The sequence below is a fragment of the Maylandia zebra genome, linkage group LG19 (assembly GCF_041146795.1).
Source record: "Maylandia zebra isolate NMK-2024a linkage group LG19, Mzebra_GT3a, whole genome shotgun sequence".
Lineage (NCBI taxonomy): Eukaryota > Metazoa > Chordata > Actinopteri > Cichliformes > Cichlidae > Maylandia > Maylandia zebra.
In genome coordinates this window covers 13,422,251-13,439,182 of record NC_135185.1, presented here as the reverse complement: position 1 = coordinate 13,439,182, position 16,932 = coordinate 13,422,251, and the positions used below count along the sequence as shown (strand labels likewise).

Here is a 16,932-nt window from a genome sequence, read left to right as displayed (position 1 = left end):
AGAATTATAACATGAAGGTAGAAGATCCTGAGGCTCTTCTATGTAAAGCACGGTGCTGAAGTACAGTGCATTAGCATCCTTTTAATTAGGCATAATTAGGGTCAAAAATGAAGGCGGCTCTTAACCTCACAGGTTCATCATCACAACAGAAGATGTTCTGATAACACTAGTTTCATTTATGGACAAAAAAAGATTTTGTATCAATATTAAAATGAAAACTACACATGTACAGCTAATAATCATTGAGAATTTTGTCTGTGAAAAATGAAAAGAGGGGACTGTTGCTCAGACTTAGACAGGAGCTGTTGCTGCAATGCTTTTCACAGACTGAAATCTCATCAGTATAGCAGCCAGGGGGGACACAATTTGGAAAGGCTGTTGATGGTCAGTGACCTTGAAAACTTCAGCTGGAGCCAACTTTTTTCTTTTTTTTTTTAAGCTGACTGCTTGGCTGACTGTCCACACATTGTCCAAGTCCGCTGTTGCTGAGCTCCATAGAAAAAGGGACTCTCAGCGATAGGCTTACTGCACACAGAGAGAAATGCTGTGACGGGCCACAACAGAAAGAAACTGACTTCACTGAAATAATATTCAATATTATTAGGGCCAGTTTGCATATATGCTATGCAAATTTATTCAAGCTAGAGGGTAATACAGTCACGACGGTGGGTCTTAACTCTGGCAAAATCAGATAAATTGTAACAGAAACATGGCTGCAAACAATTCTGTTGACTTTCATCAGCAATAAAATAAAGTGTGTTTTTAGTTTTACCTAATGTTTAGTAAAATTCTATGTAGTGGAAAATAATAGGACACCAAAATGGCCAAAAACTGTAGCTGCTTTCTCCAAATGCTGCTGTAATAGCCTTGTTTTGTGACCACAAGGTATTCGTTTTATTCAGAAAGAACAAGGAAAATGACAGCTTGAAGACAATTGATCTGTGTAGTTCCACTGACTTCTAAGACATTTAAAAAATGAACAGTGTTAATTGAGCTTAACACTGTTCAGATGTTTAGAGAGGGGTGTTTGGACTGCAGCAAGGATTTTCATGTTTGATGTTACAACCTAAACTCTTCTTCTTTTCACTGTAACCTCACAATTATTGGACTGTAATGACTAAACTATTCCCTGTCAAGCTATTCCCTTCAGGACAGGGAACAGCTTGACTTTGAAAGGTGCAAGCCAGTGCAGAAAAGCTCGATAGACAAACTAGAGCAATTAGAGAGGCCAATGGTTATGAGGTAAAACACTTGAGATCCACTCCTCTATCGATCTGTTGTGACTTAAAATTTATCAGACTGTTTACTTTCGGGTTTTCACTGTGCATTGGGACACTACAGTATAATGTAAGGGAGGTTTATTATAGGATTAGGCTTGGATGAAGACAGCTGCTTACTATTTGTAGTTTGCCTATTACTAGTGTACCCTCTGAGATTTGCACTCCTGAATTGCAACAGAAAACAAGAGGCCACACAAGCAACTGAAAATAGTCTGACTGAGGTGGACACAGAGTATGAAAACTATTACTAGCCCAAGTAAGATAGAGGAATGCATATGGTTAGATGGTGATACGGCCATAGCATTTTAATCCTTAATTGGAATTGTAATTAGTGCTGACTGTTTTCAGGAGCAATTCAGTATCCTAGAGCCATTTAGAGCCAGCATCAGTTGTCCCATTAGAGTCGTGCAAAGACCATTTGGAATAATATTGTAAATTTGTGTGCTTACAGACAAGGATTAAGTGTGAAGGTATCTTGGTTGTACAGCATTCAAACAGATTCCTGTGATAGGGAGGGGTTAACTGGAAAACTGGTCTCTGGTTGTTTGAAGAAGAGAACCTCAGATTTTTAGCCTGCTCTGAAAGCAAACAAAGAATGAGGATGTTTAAAATAAATAATACAGCAATGTTAACATCGCCAGTTCAGCTTGTGGGGTTCTGCAGCTAGAAGATATTGTGCAGTTCACACATGTATAATGAATGGGGAAAAAGAAGGAGTCAGTAACCATTATTTATAGTCAGCATTAGCCTTGGAGGATGAAATTAAAAGGCAAACACAATGTGTGGGGCCCGCAGCTACATCCATTTGTATGACCAGGCTCCATGTAAATGAATTAAAATAACTCATTTTCTGAAGGTAGCAGCCTGGAATAAAAATGACATCATTGACTCGCTGTAAACTGCCATGTACCGGTCGCTAGAGGTCGTCGTTTACCCCTACCAATGACGTAAGCCTGACGTAGTAGGAAGTGTGCTAACGATCATAACAAAATTGCAGCCAAGCTGCAACTGGCTAATCGTAGTTAATGTAAGCTATGGCACCAACAGGCAAAAATGCAATGACTTTTCATTAACACTGAACGTCTATCTTCTGGAACCGCTGTGGTGTGGCGTTTTCAACATCCAAAACACCGAAAAAGTAAGTTGTATTGATGTCGTTGGCTCACGCTAGTTAGCGGGTTAGCTTTAGTTAGCCTATAATCGAATAAACACTACCTGCATTTCGTTTCTTACGCTCTTATTCTTAAAGTTACACATATTAACTTCCAGTCAAAATTTACGTGGAGATTACAATCTGTGCGTCTGAAGTATAAGGTTGTTTACGTTCTTTTTAAATTGCTGTAACTATTAGACGCCAAACTCTGTTTTAAAAGCTTTTAATTTAAATGTAAATTTGATTGCTGTTGAAATGTACAACTATCTGGCAAAGTAATAACCTCAAGCCTCGAATAAGCTGACATTTCTTGTAAATTCGGCGTGCCTGTAATCAATATAATTCTTTATTTGGTGGGATAAGTTGGCTATATTTCACCTGACCTGTAATCAGTGGGGGATGGAAATGATGAGAACGAATGTTTTCTCTGAAATTAAATCCAAGTGCAAGCTGTACAATCCGAACTTCACAGAAGACCAGGAAGTCTCAGAGGCTTTTTTTGAGTGAGCTTGTAACGTGTGTGTAGTCTGCCAGAAATCTGAATATGAAATGACCCCTTCTTTTTACTGTTTTCATGAATGCCTGTAGAAAACATCTTTTTACTTTCGACATTGGTCAGAGAAGCAGAAGTTGCTTTGGGGCTGGTCTGTGAAGTGCAAACAAATTAGTTTCATTTCCACTCACACTTTTTTTTTGTCCTGTACTTGTAACATAAACAAAGGGGTTTCTATGTTTCAGGTTAATTATAAGTGATCCTTGAAGACCTGTCCCAATGTCTTCCGGCTGTCCACCTCAATCACCTGCTGTGGCAAAGTCTGAAGTAGCGGTAGAGGGAGAATGCCCGCTCCTGGCTGCCACCTTTGCCTACTGGGACAATATTCTGGGACCACGGGTGCGCCACATCTGGGTACCAAAGGGTGACCAGTTGATGTTCCTCAGCGATGGAGAAGTAACATTTTTGGCTAATCACACACTCAATGGGGAGATTCTGCGTAGCGCAGAGTGCGGTGCCGTGGACGTGAAGTTCTTTGTGCTGGCAGAAAAGGGCGTCATCATCGTGTCTCTCATCTTTGATGGCGAGCTCAAGGGGGACAAGAACACATGTGCCTTGTCCATTATTCTGCCTCAAACAGAGCTGTCCTTCTACCTCCCCCTGCACACCATCTGTGTGGAGAGGCTGAAGCACGTTATCCGCAAGGGACGCATTTGGATGCAGAAGGTAGCCTTGACTTACAGGCATTTGGCCTTAGTGTGCACTGAAGAATAGGCAAATTATTATTCTTTATACTCATAAAACCTGCCTTTCAGCTTTAATTATTACATTTAAAGGAGTATTAACTTATCTGTCCCATTTGTTGTACCCATTTGGGATTTCAGTAACATTGCCAGAATAATAAAATTGTATCCTCCAAACACAGAGGGGTTGCTTAGTTAATTAGGTCTGAGGGATCCTACAGGGGAAGCTAGTGAACAAGTAATAATAGCGTTGGATAGAATGATTTAACACACCAGTAACTGGGAGAGAAAAAAAAACTGCTTTAAAATGCATCACTGGAGTAAACATTCAGTTGGTTGGACCTTTCTTTTGGCTGATGCACTTGCTGTTTTTAGAGCTTTGAGGTTTCCTGGAATACTGAATGCACTGATAAAGTGCTAAAAGCAGTCAAAATCTGGTCAGATTTTTAACCTTGTGTGTCTTTCTATGTAGGTTGGAAACTTCTTGTTCTTTTCTCTCCTTTTTTTCTGTTAATTTTAGGGTTACAATATCATCTCAGTGCTGAGCTTAGAAATTGTCCCAATCATGGAGCTGCTGACCTCTATGAAGACACATAGTGTACAAGAAGATATAGATGTAAGTAACAATTTTTCAGTCTATTAATACCAACTGCACAGTAACTAAGAGACAGTGAAAGATGTCATTCATTTTGCATTAGAAAAACTGGTTGGCATTGTTGGCATCATTAAATTACATTTAAATAACAAAATCAAGACAGAGCCAGTAGTATTTTATCCTATATCATGTTGCCAGTAACTGAAAGGAGCTTGAATTCCAGCAAGTGAAATTTATTGACAAAACATGAGGAAATTGTTTGTCTTTTTGTGGTTTTTCTTGTTCAAATGACTTCTTTTTCCAAGAGGTTTAACTAAACAAGGTTCTCTCCCTGCCTAGATTACCACCCAGTGTGATTCAACACATTTGCTCCCTTTTAATATGCAAATGTAAAAGTACAAAGAAGCTCCCCAGAATCTTTCACTGTCTTTTTTTTTTTTTAACCCTCCACTTTCATTACAATGGCTTGCAGATATGCCCGTCAGCACTTTTGTCTTTGTTGTAGGCCAATTTTTAAAATGACTCATTTGTTTCGCTCCTGCTGAGCAGATAAAAGACACGGTGCTAAATGATGATGACATCGGAGACAGCTGCCACGAGGATTTCCTACACAAGTAAGCAATCCGGTACAGGCAAATGGAGACAGATGATGAACAATGCCCATTTAACACCCATCAACCTTCAAATGATGAGTAATGGCTCTTCACTTAGCTGAAGTTATCTCCTGAGAAAGGACGAAAAGCTTAATCGCTCTTTAGTGTCGAGAGTCTACAAAGTCCATTCTAGCAATGAAGCGCCAAATTGCTCAGAGTTGAACAGGATTAGCTCAGTATCCTGTGACGACGACACGAGCATCTGGAAAGTGGAACTTATTTGCTGGGATCTGATATTTATAGCTCAGGCTTTAAGAAAGAACACACTCACTGTGTATTACTTGAAATAATCTCAGGTTTAGAAGTAATCCTTTTTTATGAGCAATCAAACAAGTCAATTCAAAAAGGCTGGAATGTGAGCCGAAGTCGATGAGTCAAAAGGTTTAAGGCCTCATATTTTTAGCAGGGAGGGATGCCGTTCCTTAGTCTCAGTTGTTATTCCTAAAAACTTTTCGTTTCTAATCAGAAGAATTCTAATGAAGCTAATTGGTGCTAATCTGCATGATGTTGTCTCTGTGTTTCAGGGCCATCAGCTCTCATCTGCAGACGTGTGGCTGTTCAATCGTGGTTGGAAGCAACCCGGAGAAAATAAACAAGGTAAATGTGCTGGATTAGTGGCTCCACACAGATGCAGCATCTACATAATTTTAAATGTTTTGAAGCTTGTTGTTATGTTTGTTTGTTAATGAGCCCCTCTTGCACTTCTTTTAGTTTCGCATCAGTATTTTGATTTTCAGTCAGGTTACTGCTTCAAGTCTGCTCTTTTCAGACTCTTTCAAGTTTTCCTCATCTTCCTGTGTTTCATACTCATCTGAAAATGAGCCTGCGTTTTATTTTTTCCCCTCGTCAGTCTCTGCAAAACACTTCAAAAACTGTTATTGCGGTGTGACGCCTAAAATCTATCAGTCGTCCTTGAGATGCTTTTACAGCTCAATTGGAGTCAAGTAGGGAGGCTCGCAGTTATCTAGAGAGGTCAAGATGATGTGTGAGAAAGCATTGTATCAACTTAGAGATTTCAGGGGGTACAAGGCTGTTTCTGCAACATTAAAAGGAACCGAGTGCGCTTTCGCTTCTATCATTCTTTTGTTATCATTGGTAGAGGTTTGTGACCATGACAGTCTTCTCAAATCTGGCCACTGAGCCAAACTCGACTATAAAGAACAGAAGGTAACCGAGAAACTAATTATCTCTGTAACTGAGATCTGGCTGTGCTTTGTTGAGAAGAGAGAGCTTTACTAAATGAAAACCATTATGAAGGTAGCGCTCAGCTACTACTTGATTCTGAGACCATAAGAAACAAAATCATCTAGTTTAATGAAATGAAGACTAAACTGTGCAGATGCTGAGCGTCACCTCATTATTATTGTCAAATGTGGTAGGAGCGTCTTATTGTGTGGATGGTTTCTCTATAAATATGGACGTTGAGAATAGTTGGGATAGAGGAAAGACACAGGCAGACAAATTCAGAGAAACCTGATCCAGAGTTCCCCTCAGGCTGTAGCAGAGGTTTACATTTCAAAACTGACCTGCAGCATAAAAGCATCTCTTGGGAGTACTGAAAATGGCTGTGCACTCATCATCCAACCTAGGTGAGCTTGAACAATTCTGGCAAGAAGAAGAGTCTTTTCTTTTTTTTTTTTTTTTAAGTGAATTGATTCAAAAGTGAAACAAAGTGTGAAAAACTTAAAGTATGAAAACTTTCTCCATACAGTGTGTTTGAAAAACCACTTTAAATCTCCAGGTATCTGATTTAAAGAAAGATTAGTGGTGCACAAATATAGCAGCTCCAGTTTTTCCCAGTGAATATCAAAAGCACGCAATGCATTAATTTGTAGGTTTCTTGTCTCGAGGCCCAAACTGAACACCAATTAATTAAAGATAAAGCTTTTGTTGCATAAATTCTTCAGTAAATAATCAGACCCGGTTATCTTCAGGCCTCATTAGTTAGAAAGTCAGACTGTGGGTTGATAAATCTGACCGTCTTTTACAGATTGTGCGGACTCTCTGCCTCTTTCTCACTCCGGCTGAGAGGAAGTGCTCTCGCCTCTGCAGGGCCGACGACTCCTTCAAGTATGACACTGGCCTGTTTGTTCAGGGTCTGCTCAAGGTAGCCACCAGCTCTTTCTCATTATACAGTACACTGTGGTTAGAATTAGGATCTGGCTATTGTTTTGTTTTGTCTGCTGATTTGATGTCGCCCTTGTTTGTTGCTCTGACCTAATTTCTTTTTCATATCAGGGACGTAATTCAATAAGACTTTCCCTTTACACTGCATGAGATTCATCTGCTTTGAAACATACAACCAGTGTGACCATGCAAAGGAAAACATGGAGAAGCTACATATTTGGTCATAATTGTGACAGACACAATTTTAGGTTATGAAAGAACATATTCAAAAAGAAGCCTTTACTTAAATATTTCATTTATAATTGAAATGGTTCAGCTTCTCTGTAAGCTATAAAATTAAAGTTTTAGACTCTAAACATTCTTTTTTTTTTTTTACTTTTTCTCTGCTCTTGGATCTATACGTCAGTGACAATTCCAAATATGGTAATCTCAGGTATATCAGGTGTACCACCTACCTGCTGTTTCAATTTGTTGTTTTGTGTCAATCAGAAAAAGCTGGCTTTAAAAGAAGGAAGACGATTAAAGAAGCGCTACGATGGTTTGTTTCTGACAGAGGATGAACTGAGGGACTGCAGAAAGTCTTGGCATAAGATTAATGAGGATTATTTTGAAATGTGAATTGTGCAGAGCTATTCAAGTCCAAAAATAAAAATAAGGACTTGGAAATGAGTATAATAGATCTGCTTTTATGATAGTCCATGGAAAAGATTAAAGTTAAAGGCGCCAGACACATTTTAAAGCCGTTTTGTGCTCATTTTTTAATGTACAGAAAGTTTAAAAAAATACAAAAACCATCATAGTCATAAAGTCATGGAGGGTTGCTAATGTATATTGTAGAGCAAATGCAAAATCTGCATCTTATACATTACTGAAACTGACCGAGAGAAAAACGACTAAAGCTTCTGTGTTTCTAAAAGTTAAATTATGTATTAAAGCTGATCTGCATGTTGTATCTATGGATATGATTGTTCTTTACCAATGTTTTGCATTTTACTTTTATGTGCATCAGAATTTCTAATATAAAATTTTTTGCAAGCACCGAGTTTAGCTTTTGTGCTCACAGGTGCAAACAGGAGCAACTCTTTCACCTTTTTTCCGCTCTTAGGACTCGACCGGCAGCTTTGTTCTGCCCTTCCGCCAGGTACTCTACTCGCCCTACCCGACCACACACATCGACGTGGACATCAACACAGTGAAACAGATGCCGCCGTGCCATGAACACACATACAACCAGCGGCGCTACATGCGTTCTGAGCTAAGCGCGCTCTGGAAGACGGATAGCGAGGATGACATTCCTCCAGATACAGTCATTCATACTGACGAAACCTTTACACCTGACCTGTAAGTGATACTCATATATGTTGTGTTTTTACAGACGTACTCAGTTAGGCATCATATAAGCCTGAACCTGCCAGCTCTGTAATATAAAGACAGTTTAATTCCCACTACCATTGCGTCACAGATTTGCATTCTTACATGCTCCTTTTGGTGACAACTATAAATGTTCAGGGCTTGTGTGAAAACAAGCATGTAACATTTAAGTTGAAGCTTCCTTACACTATACTTAAAAACCTCTAAAATGAAAAGCACTAATGCGATAACCTCTGTGCTCTTTTTCTTAGGAATATATTTCAAGACGTCATGCATAAAGACGCTTTGGTCAAGTCATTTATAATTGAGGTAAGAATCTAACAAAAAAAATCATCTCTCATTATATATAAACTGCTTTAAGATGAAGATATTAAAGATGTCTGTCTTCGTGACATATTGATATAGTAGCCCCATTAGTAATGTCATAATTAAATGCAGAAAAGCAGTCCTCTCTTTGCTGTCATTTAAAATAAAATAGAAATAATGATCAAATAAGAAAAGGCTCCTGTGGTATGAAATGATTTTCGGTGACCGTATACATTGCTCCGTGCTTTATCTTTCCTAAGATGAACTCATTTGTGACTGATTGTTATATGAGCCAGTCTGCAAAATCTTTCCTGTAATTGCTTAAATAAATCACATGTTTTTGCAGGTATGTGTCATCTGATTTTGACTCACAGTCAGCTCTGACTCACAGAGATGAAAATTCAGCTTTCACTCTCCAGCTGTTATGTAGGAGATTTGTACATGGCATCTACTTAAAATATCGGTGAATTTAACATTACACACAGTTTTTTTTTTTGTTTTTTTGTTTTTAAATAAACAATTAACACAGAAAAAATTTGGTTCAGTTTTAATTAGATTTGAGTCATAGAAATGTTCAAGCATTTCAGTTCATGAGCATGAAAACAGAGCAGTCATTGACTCAAACTTATAATTAGCAAAAGCGATGCTGAAGCAGATTTACGGTGTATGCTATTAATTAATACTTGTTTTCTAATCACTGAGTTGCTGGTTTTTAGAGGGTTGTTGTGTAATCACCAATTAGAAGATATTTTTGCAATTATGCCACAGCTTCACTCACAGATGGCTGCATGCAACCACCAGAGCATAGTTGTAATTTTACTGCTGTGTGTATTATTGTGAAGTTAAAAGTGGTCGAGTCACTGTCATAGCTGGTGAGAAACTCCAGATCAGATGTGTGCCCGGCTTTACGGCAAATATTTGAAAGCCGAGTGGTCACACCCCATCATTTGTTCACCTGAGAGCCATCTTAGAGCTGCTGTTAGGAATCTCCCCCCAAGACGGTAGCAACAGCATGATTGTTTCTCAAGGTTAGCACAAAGGAAGGGAGGAGTGTATTATTCTGCTCTTCTTCCAGCAGAGCCGCGGATCCGACTACTAATTGACATCCTGTCTCGTACCCAGGTGTTCATGCTGAAGCCAGGCCTGTCCCTGCGGAGCACCTATCTGGCCCAGTTTCTGCTGCTGCTCCACAGGAAGGCCCTCACTCTGCTCAAGTACATCGAGGACGAAACGTAAGAGCTGTCACTAATAAGTCTTTAATCCAAATAAGAAAAGAGATTACCGTGTGGCACTCAGAGACACTGCACCACAGGAAGATTCAAGAAAATCCCCAAAAGGAGAGCTGATGATTTCCTTGTTTTTAGCCATTGTTTTTGATTCGACTTTGCATTCTAGCTGCTCACCTTGCTTTGACCCACCATCACCGCTGGGCATCCATAAAGCACACAGCAAGAGGTACCCTAAAGCCCTGTTATCAAAATAGTAGTTTCAGTTATTGTTGTCTCCAGGGTTTGGCTGTGCAGTAGTGAGGGTGCAGCAAGCTTGGAGGGACAAATTACCAGAAAGTGGATAATTAGGATCTACGACACATTTGATGAGTTTTAGTGAGGACCCAAATGAAACCAGTCTCAGGGCATGATCGGGTAGATGGACAGTTGGAGAGGAGAGACGGTACCACGATGAGCCCACACCCTCAGAGTACTAAACCAAAACTATACAGAAGGAGAAGTGTCCCTTTATCGGTGATGTTAGATTGAAAAACACAGGAATATAGGCAGCTCAGATTCAGCTGACTGCAGGTGTAAGCCTACACTTAAATCAAGATGAAGAGGAGTGTGTCAAGAAACGCGCAGAGTGGAACATAAGGTCAGGGGAACATGGGGGTTGGCTCTTTGCAGGAGAAGTAGTGCAAAGAATACAGACACTGTTCTGCTGAGCAGGAGGCAAAAAAACTCCTGTGATCAGATGAGTCATCCTTCACACTGGTCTCAACAAGCAGGCTATGATGCATTTCCCAAGGAATCTATAGGTCTGAGTGCTTGTTTTCCCCAAAGTGCTGCTTTTGGAGGGATTTTTTTTCTACTATACATTACGTTCACCCTTTTGCCCATGAGCAGAAAGCGCAAACATTGCTGCTGTTGGCTTAAGCGATTACATCTAGAACTCATCTGCATATTGTTATTCTACAACAGGCAGCAATATATATCCCCAGCTTTCAGGGGATACCAGATGCTAGTCAAAATAATGTATTTTGCAACCTTCTACCTAAGAGTGCTTATCTTCCTAATGTGTATTCGCAACATCTAACACATAAAACTGTACTAGTGACATCAGAAAACCTTCCTTAACAGCTGCTATCCTTTCCCCAGGACTGATAGAACATGGAGATTATGTTTTAATAACATAGTCACTAGTAATCTGTTTTCATAATCTGCCATTCTGTTTTGTTCATAGAGTCTGTATAAAGGATGGCTGTAGCAGCAGTGACATATCATCCAATAGTTTGTGAATTGCATGTAATGAAGATGAAGCTTGTCTGCGGACTGGAAACTTATGAGTTGTGTCATATCGTCAACCAAGGCACAAGCTTTACTTTGCAGGCAAATGTTTTCCGTTTCCAGTTTGCGTGGCACTTTCTCCAAGTTTAACTGCGGCTAAGTGATGCAAGTATATGATTAGTGTTTGCAGACAAGTCAGCGTCTTGCCTGTAAACTACTGGCGACTATGGCGACCTGCTAGCAACCGAAGCCAGGGGATCACTGACTGGTCTCTATGCCTAGCAATTCGTTTTGTTGCAACCACTCGCCAACCACTCAAGGAGTAATGATTGTTGCCTCTCGACCAGTAGTTGCTAGATGGTTGCTGACCGGTCTGTTGGCCCATGCGTCTTGGGCGTGAGCATCCATAAACCGTATGTGTGCACAGCAATGGCACAGACACCTGTTAATTGAAATTTTGCTCAACAAACACAGAGCACAGACGTTTTGGACTAGAAAATAGGCAACATTATCTGTCTGATAGTTGGTTAAAAATGCTCCAAAAGATGCCACGAATACAACTGTGGGCAGCCTCCCTGCTCCGCAAAGCTTTCAGGCCTCCTAGTACTGTAATCTTTAAGCCTTTTAATTTCAAGCTAACCCCTGTATAGTTTACTGTTGTCATATAAAGGCCGTTATTGTTACTTTTATTTATGTATTTTTGTACCATGCTATAAACCCACCTATTTCTGCCTCATAAAGTTTGGCATTTAAATATTGAAAGATGGCCGTATCCACTGCGATGTGACTCTTCAAGCTGAGCATTTTCACTGTCGCCATCTTGTTTGTGAGACGAGTTTTTAAAACTAAGGATGCATCTGCATGTGAAAATGCGCTCTTATTGGCTAATGACTTGTGACAAGTTGCTACTCTGGATAACCCTACATTGCTAATAAGAAGAAATGTGATAAGAACTTTACTCATCCTGAGGACAATTTTTGTGCCTTTTTAAATAAAAGCTGTAAAATATAAATAGAAAGGACGATTAAAAACAAGAGGCAGATTAAAGAAAAAGTGGAAATGTAAAAATGTGCTGTATCATAAATGCTTGGCTAGTGGTGTAAATGGGCAGAAAGTGACAGACTTTTCATAATATTGATGCTGTTAGCAGCAGATGGAGGTAAGAGATGGCAAAAAGCAGAAAAATGAGATAATTGTGTAATCCACCTATCCAGTAAAGAACAGATGAAACTGTCTAAACAGTGTAAAGTACTGTTGAGCACATGATGAGTTTCAAACTGTTTATAAATGTCCCCCCTACAGGATGGGGAGGAGTTAAGTAGTCTTAATAGCCACAGGCTGAAGAGATCTCCTGTAGCACTCGGGGCAATGAGCCTTTTACTGCTTCTGCTTCTGACACTTCTAATGACTGTAATTTACTAAATGAACTTCATGTTTTATTCAGTCTGACCTGAAATAACTGAGTGCATAAAGTCATCAGGAAAATATTTAAAGAGGAAAAGAGCTCAAGAATGTTTTCTGATTTTTATACAATTTGAAGTTTTATTTTCGGGGCTGTTTTTGGAAACCAGAGGAGTCACCCTCTATTGGCCTGAAAAAATGCAGGTTTAAGGCAGTTTTCAAACCCAGAACTTGGTACTACATCGTTTGTACTGTCTATGGTAGAAGTGTGTGAGGACTGGGCGCCAGTTTAGCTCACAGCATGAGCCGGCGACCATAGGCCACAAAGACCAAATGCAGTGGCTTGACCTTGATTTCAACCCTCGACCCTTTGCTACATGTCTTCCCCCGCTCTCTTTCCCCACCTTTCCAGTCAGCTCTCCACTGTGTTATCTGTTGGAGGCACTTTTGGGCCCATCTTTAAAACAACAGCCACTTATTGCTTTACATAAAACATTATTATCAGTGTTGAATTAGACATTTCTCATCTTTTCCAGTTATTTTCCAGAAAAGTTGGAAAGTTGTTCTGTATAACTGGTACCTTCACATTTACTTCACTCCATTTATATTTAAACAGTGGCCCAACTTTTTGAAAATTAGGTTATTTGGAAGCTGCTGAACACTGATGAGTTTGAATAACTTCCCATCTTCCATTTTTACCCCATATCTTCAAATAGTGTGCCTGTATGCGGTGGAGAGCACAACATGTTTGTCCTGTAGTTAAGCAGCAGTAAAATGTGTTTACATTGTGATAGCTCAGCTGAAGGAAAAAAAAAAGATTGATTCACTTTTGAGGCAATTTGTGCCCTTCCTTGAATATAGTGCATCAGAGCTTTAATGCAGATCCAACAAACTGTGACAAAGAGGGCTGAAACATGAATAGAATACATCTTATGCATTTAGAAACCAAAGATTCCTGCGGTGTACTACTCTTTACACCCTTGAAGACACAAATTTTAAGTGCTGCCACACAAGAGTGCGAAAAATGGTGAATGAAGAAATTTTATGACATCTGCACATATGTATCTGCTGGGGGCGGTTAGTAGAGATATGATCTTTTTTCTTCTGCTGAAGAAGTAATTTATCAGAAAGAATACTGAATGCTTGCTTGTGCCAGCCTTTCCAATATTAGCATTGGCTTTTCTCTGCAGAATGTGTTTTAAAAGAACATGATTTATTAATAAAGAGAGGAAAATAATTTCAGCTATAATATGTGTAAGGAGGAAACTGGGGAGAGGCCGACTTTGTAGCCACACAGCGTGATAAATCTTCAGCATCCTCCCAGAAGGACAGCTTCCCCATCTATGTAGTGCATGAATAATGTTTTTGAGAGGAAATGGTGCACAGACATTGCGTTACCTTCACAGGTTACCACAGCTAAACCTCTGAAAGGGCTCTGGAAATTGCATTTTCCTCCCATCATCATAATCAAAACACTAAATGATGTTTTTATGATCGCCATTTGATCCCTGAAAATAATTTCTCGTATCTCTTTTACCTCCCGGCCACAGAAATGTGACACTAGTCCAGGTTGCAAGGTGACCTGGTGGCTTATGGTGGCCTCGTTCCATACTAAAGCTTTAATTAAGGCAGCGCGTGTTTGAAACCAGTACTGAAGCTTTATGCTCACTATATGCTTTAATTACCTCCCCCTTTTGCTTGGTCAAGAAAATAAATAAATAAAAGGGGACATAATTGTATGTCCAGTCACACTCTGATCCCATCAGGCTTATTTCACCCATCTCTGGTTCGTGTCCAGAAGCGCCTTCTTAAGCCCTTCAATTCATCTGAGACTCTAAAGTCCACCATATTCCTCAGGCTCGCTGAATTGTTTCATGCCTCCCACCCGGTGGTGACCTGGTCATCGCTCCATCTGGGCTTGACTCATCTCCTTCTGTGCTCCACAACAGTTGACTGACCTTCCCCAACTCCCGTTGCTTCTACAAATAGTTACTTTGATTTTTGCTCCCCTCCTGTCCAAAATGCTTAAACTGAGTCCAAATGAATTATTTTGAAGCCTACTCCTTCCAATGCATAAAAACCGCCCAAATATATCTCACTCCAGAGACGACACTAACTACACAAGCAAAACCATAATTTGTGGGCTCGTGTGAAAGCATAAAACCAGTCTTGTTTATGGTGCCGTCGACAGCCTGAGGTCTAAGGGCATACTATTTTACAGGTGCCTTGACAAGGCTGTTTATGCTCAGGTAGCGTGCTTTAGCAGCATACATAATTCATCATGGCATGGCATTCCTGTGCACAGCTGCAGCCCGACTAAAGGCTAATGCAAGTCCCCCAACCCTGAGTTTTATAGGTTAACAGTTGCATTATACTTCAACGTGTCCACGTCTCTCTCCGCAGGCAAAAAGGGAAGAAGCCATTTCGGTCTTTGCGCAACTTAAAGACAGACCTGGATCTGATGGTGGAGGGAGACCTGAACATCGTGATGGCCTTCGCTGAGAAGCTGAGGGCCGGACTTCACTCGTTTGTGTTCGGGAAACCGTTCTACACGAGCATGCAGGAGCGAGATGTACTCACGAGCTTTTAACTTTCACTCGCACTTTGTATCGTTTTAGGTTGGTGACTTTGTTACATGAAAGCATGCGCGTTGATGCAAGGCTACCATATGTGCTGTGTCTGTTTCTGCTTTACTGAAAGAAGTAGTCTTCGCCTTCCTTTTACGCCTTTATCAGACTGATTGTTGCTGCTGTTATGAGCCATCACTATTAAACTTGTGTTATATTATCTTGATCAAGAATACTGTCAGTATGTTTTCAGTAGGCTGTTTCTCTGTAGGATGGAGTATTAGTGTTTTCTCATCCTTCTGTTAATAGAAGATCTCCATTAAGTTATTGTTAGAATTGGCTTAGGTGTCCACCGGGATGTTTACAATTTAATTTAAAATGATATTTATTCAAACATGAGTTATTCGTTTCTTCCCTGCCTGCATCGTGCAACAGCCTCCGCTGACCTTTGAACCTCTGACACTTGCCTTTTTTCTTTTTTTAATTATCTTTGTTCAATTAATGTGAGCGGTGTCGATTGCCTGACTTTACAGAAAGGTTATGTAATCAAGGCGCCCATATTTCAGTATGGACAAAGACAAAATGAAATCTCCTCGTAATCCCTCCTGACAGACTCAATGTGTGTGTTTAGTTGCCATTACTGAATGCATTTCCCAGTTGTATGTAAAATAGATTTTTTTTTTTTTATTTCCTTCCACAGTAACTGCCTAGTTATTGGATTGTTGGAAATGCCCAGCTTTACTGCAACCCTAAATTTGCTTTTGTCTTAAAATCTTGTTTGCGTGGCTCTGTAATAAGCTTACTCGATGTTGCGCCATATTACATTTTTATTATATTTTTAATCTTAAACTTTCTTTGTACTTGCATATTGGAATTCTTTTTTTATTTGTCTAATTGTACATTAACTTGTGTACATTAGTTCATGAATAATAAAAACAGTAATAACAAACAAAGAAGTATCTGGTTGTAAATCTTTGCCCTTCCAAGTTCCTCAAAAATTAAGGTCTGAAAGCTGAAGGTCCCTGATAGGTTTAAAAGCTGAGATGTTTCGTTTTTCATGCTCCTTAACAAAAACAGCGTTAATAAGTTTCAGCAGTTTTTATTTCAATACTTTTGGTTAATTTTGCAAATGTGTATTTATGTCCAAATGTATTTTACAATGATTAGCTTATCGATATATTTTCATTTTCTATTTCATATTAACCTTTAAAGAGACAAAGAAATTAAACTCTTCTGCAACTGACTGGGTAAAAATCTGAAGCTGAAGCTTTTTAAGGTGTCTGTTCTTGCAGAGGACTTTATCAGCTTCTCATCATAAACTCGATGCTTCTCTTAGCTATGCTGTGCCGTGCCGGGCAACTACTAATATCTGCCAGACATATATATCCCATAAGCTTTAGTGTGGAATTTCACAAAATAGTGTGCAAACACCTGGTGTTCCCAGGAGATGAAGCTGGTGCATGTGCAGAGCCGGTTCTGTTTTGGCAGGATAGTGTGCAGCAGCAGACGTGATAATAAAAAAATAACAATCTGCAGGGTCCAATTATTACCTTTCTTAACCATGTATCAATTTCAGGGACATAAGGTGTGGGGGCCTTCAGTCTATCACAGCTTTGGGCACGAGGCAGGGTACACGCTGAAGAATTTGCTGAAGTCCATCACAGGGCCAATGCAGAACGACCAAAAGCATTAATGATCATGTTCACACCTACAGCCAATTTAGATTCACCAGTTAACGAGACATG

General features: G+C 39.7%; 1 protein-coding gene across 1 annotated transcript; it reads left to right on the top strand.

Annotated features, from left to right (window-relative positions):
- The first annotated feature begins 2,218 nt into the window (after nucleotides 1-2,218).
- On the top strand, nucleotides 2,219-16,143 carry c9orf72 (C9orf72-SMCR8 complex subunit). Its single transcript, XM_004559332.2, has 10 exons — nucleotides 2,219-2,418; nucleotides 3,172-3,652; nucleotides 4,190-4,285; nucleotides 4,814-4,878; nucleotides 5,442-5,514; nucleotides 6,908-7,024; nucleotides 8,150-8,385; nucleotides 8,667-8,724; nucleotides 9,844-9,953; nucleotides 15,024-16,143. The coding sequence occupies exons 2-10, from the start codon at nucleotides 3,206-3,208 to the stop codon at nucleotides 15,208-15,210; spliced, it is 1,389 nt and encodes a 462-aa protein (XP_004559389.1). The 5' UTR covers nucleotides 2,219-2,418; nucleotides 3,172-3,205; the 3' UTR covers nucleotides 15,211-16,143.
- The last annotated feature ends 789 nt before the right edge of the window (nucleotides 16,144-16,932 follow it).

Coding starts and splice junctions, on each gene's coding strand:
- c9orf72 (XM_004559332.2), top strand. CDS start 3,206: ATGTCTTCCGGCTGTCCACCTCAATCACCTGCTGTGGCAAAGTCTGAA. Junction 5,515..6,907: donor ACCCGGAGAAAATAAACAAG/GTAAATGTGCTG, acceptor CGTCTTTTACAG/ATTGTGCGGACTCTCTGCCT. Junction 8,725..9,843: donor TCAAGTCATTTATAATTGAG/GTAAGAATCTAA, acceptor TCTCGTACCCAG/GTGTTCATGCTGAAGCCAGG.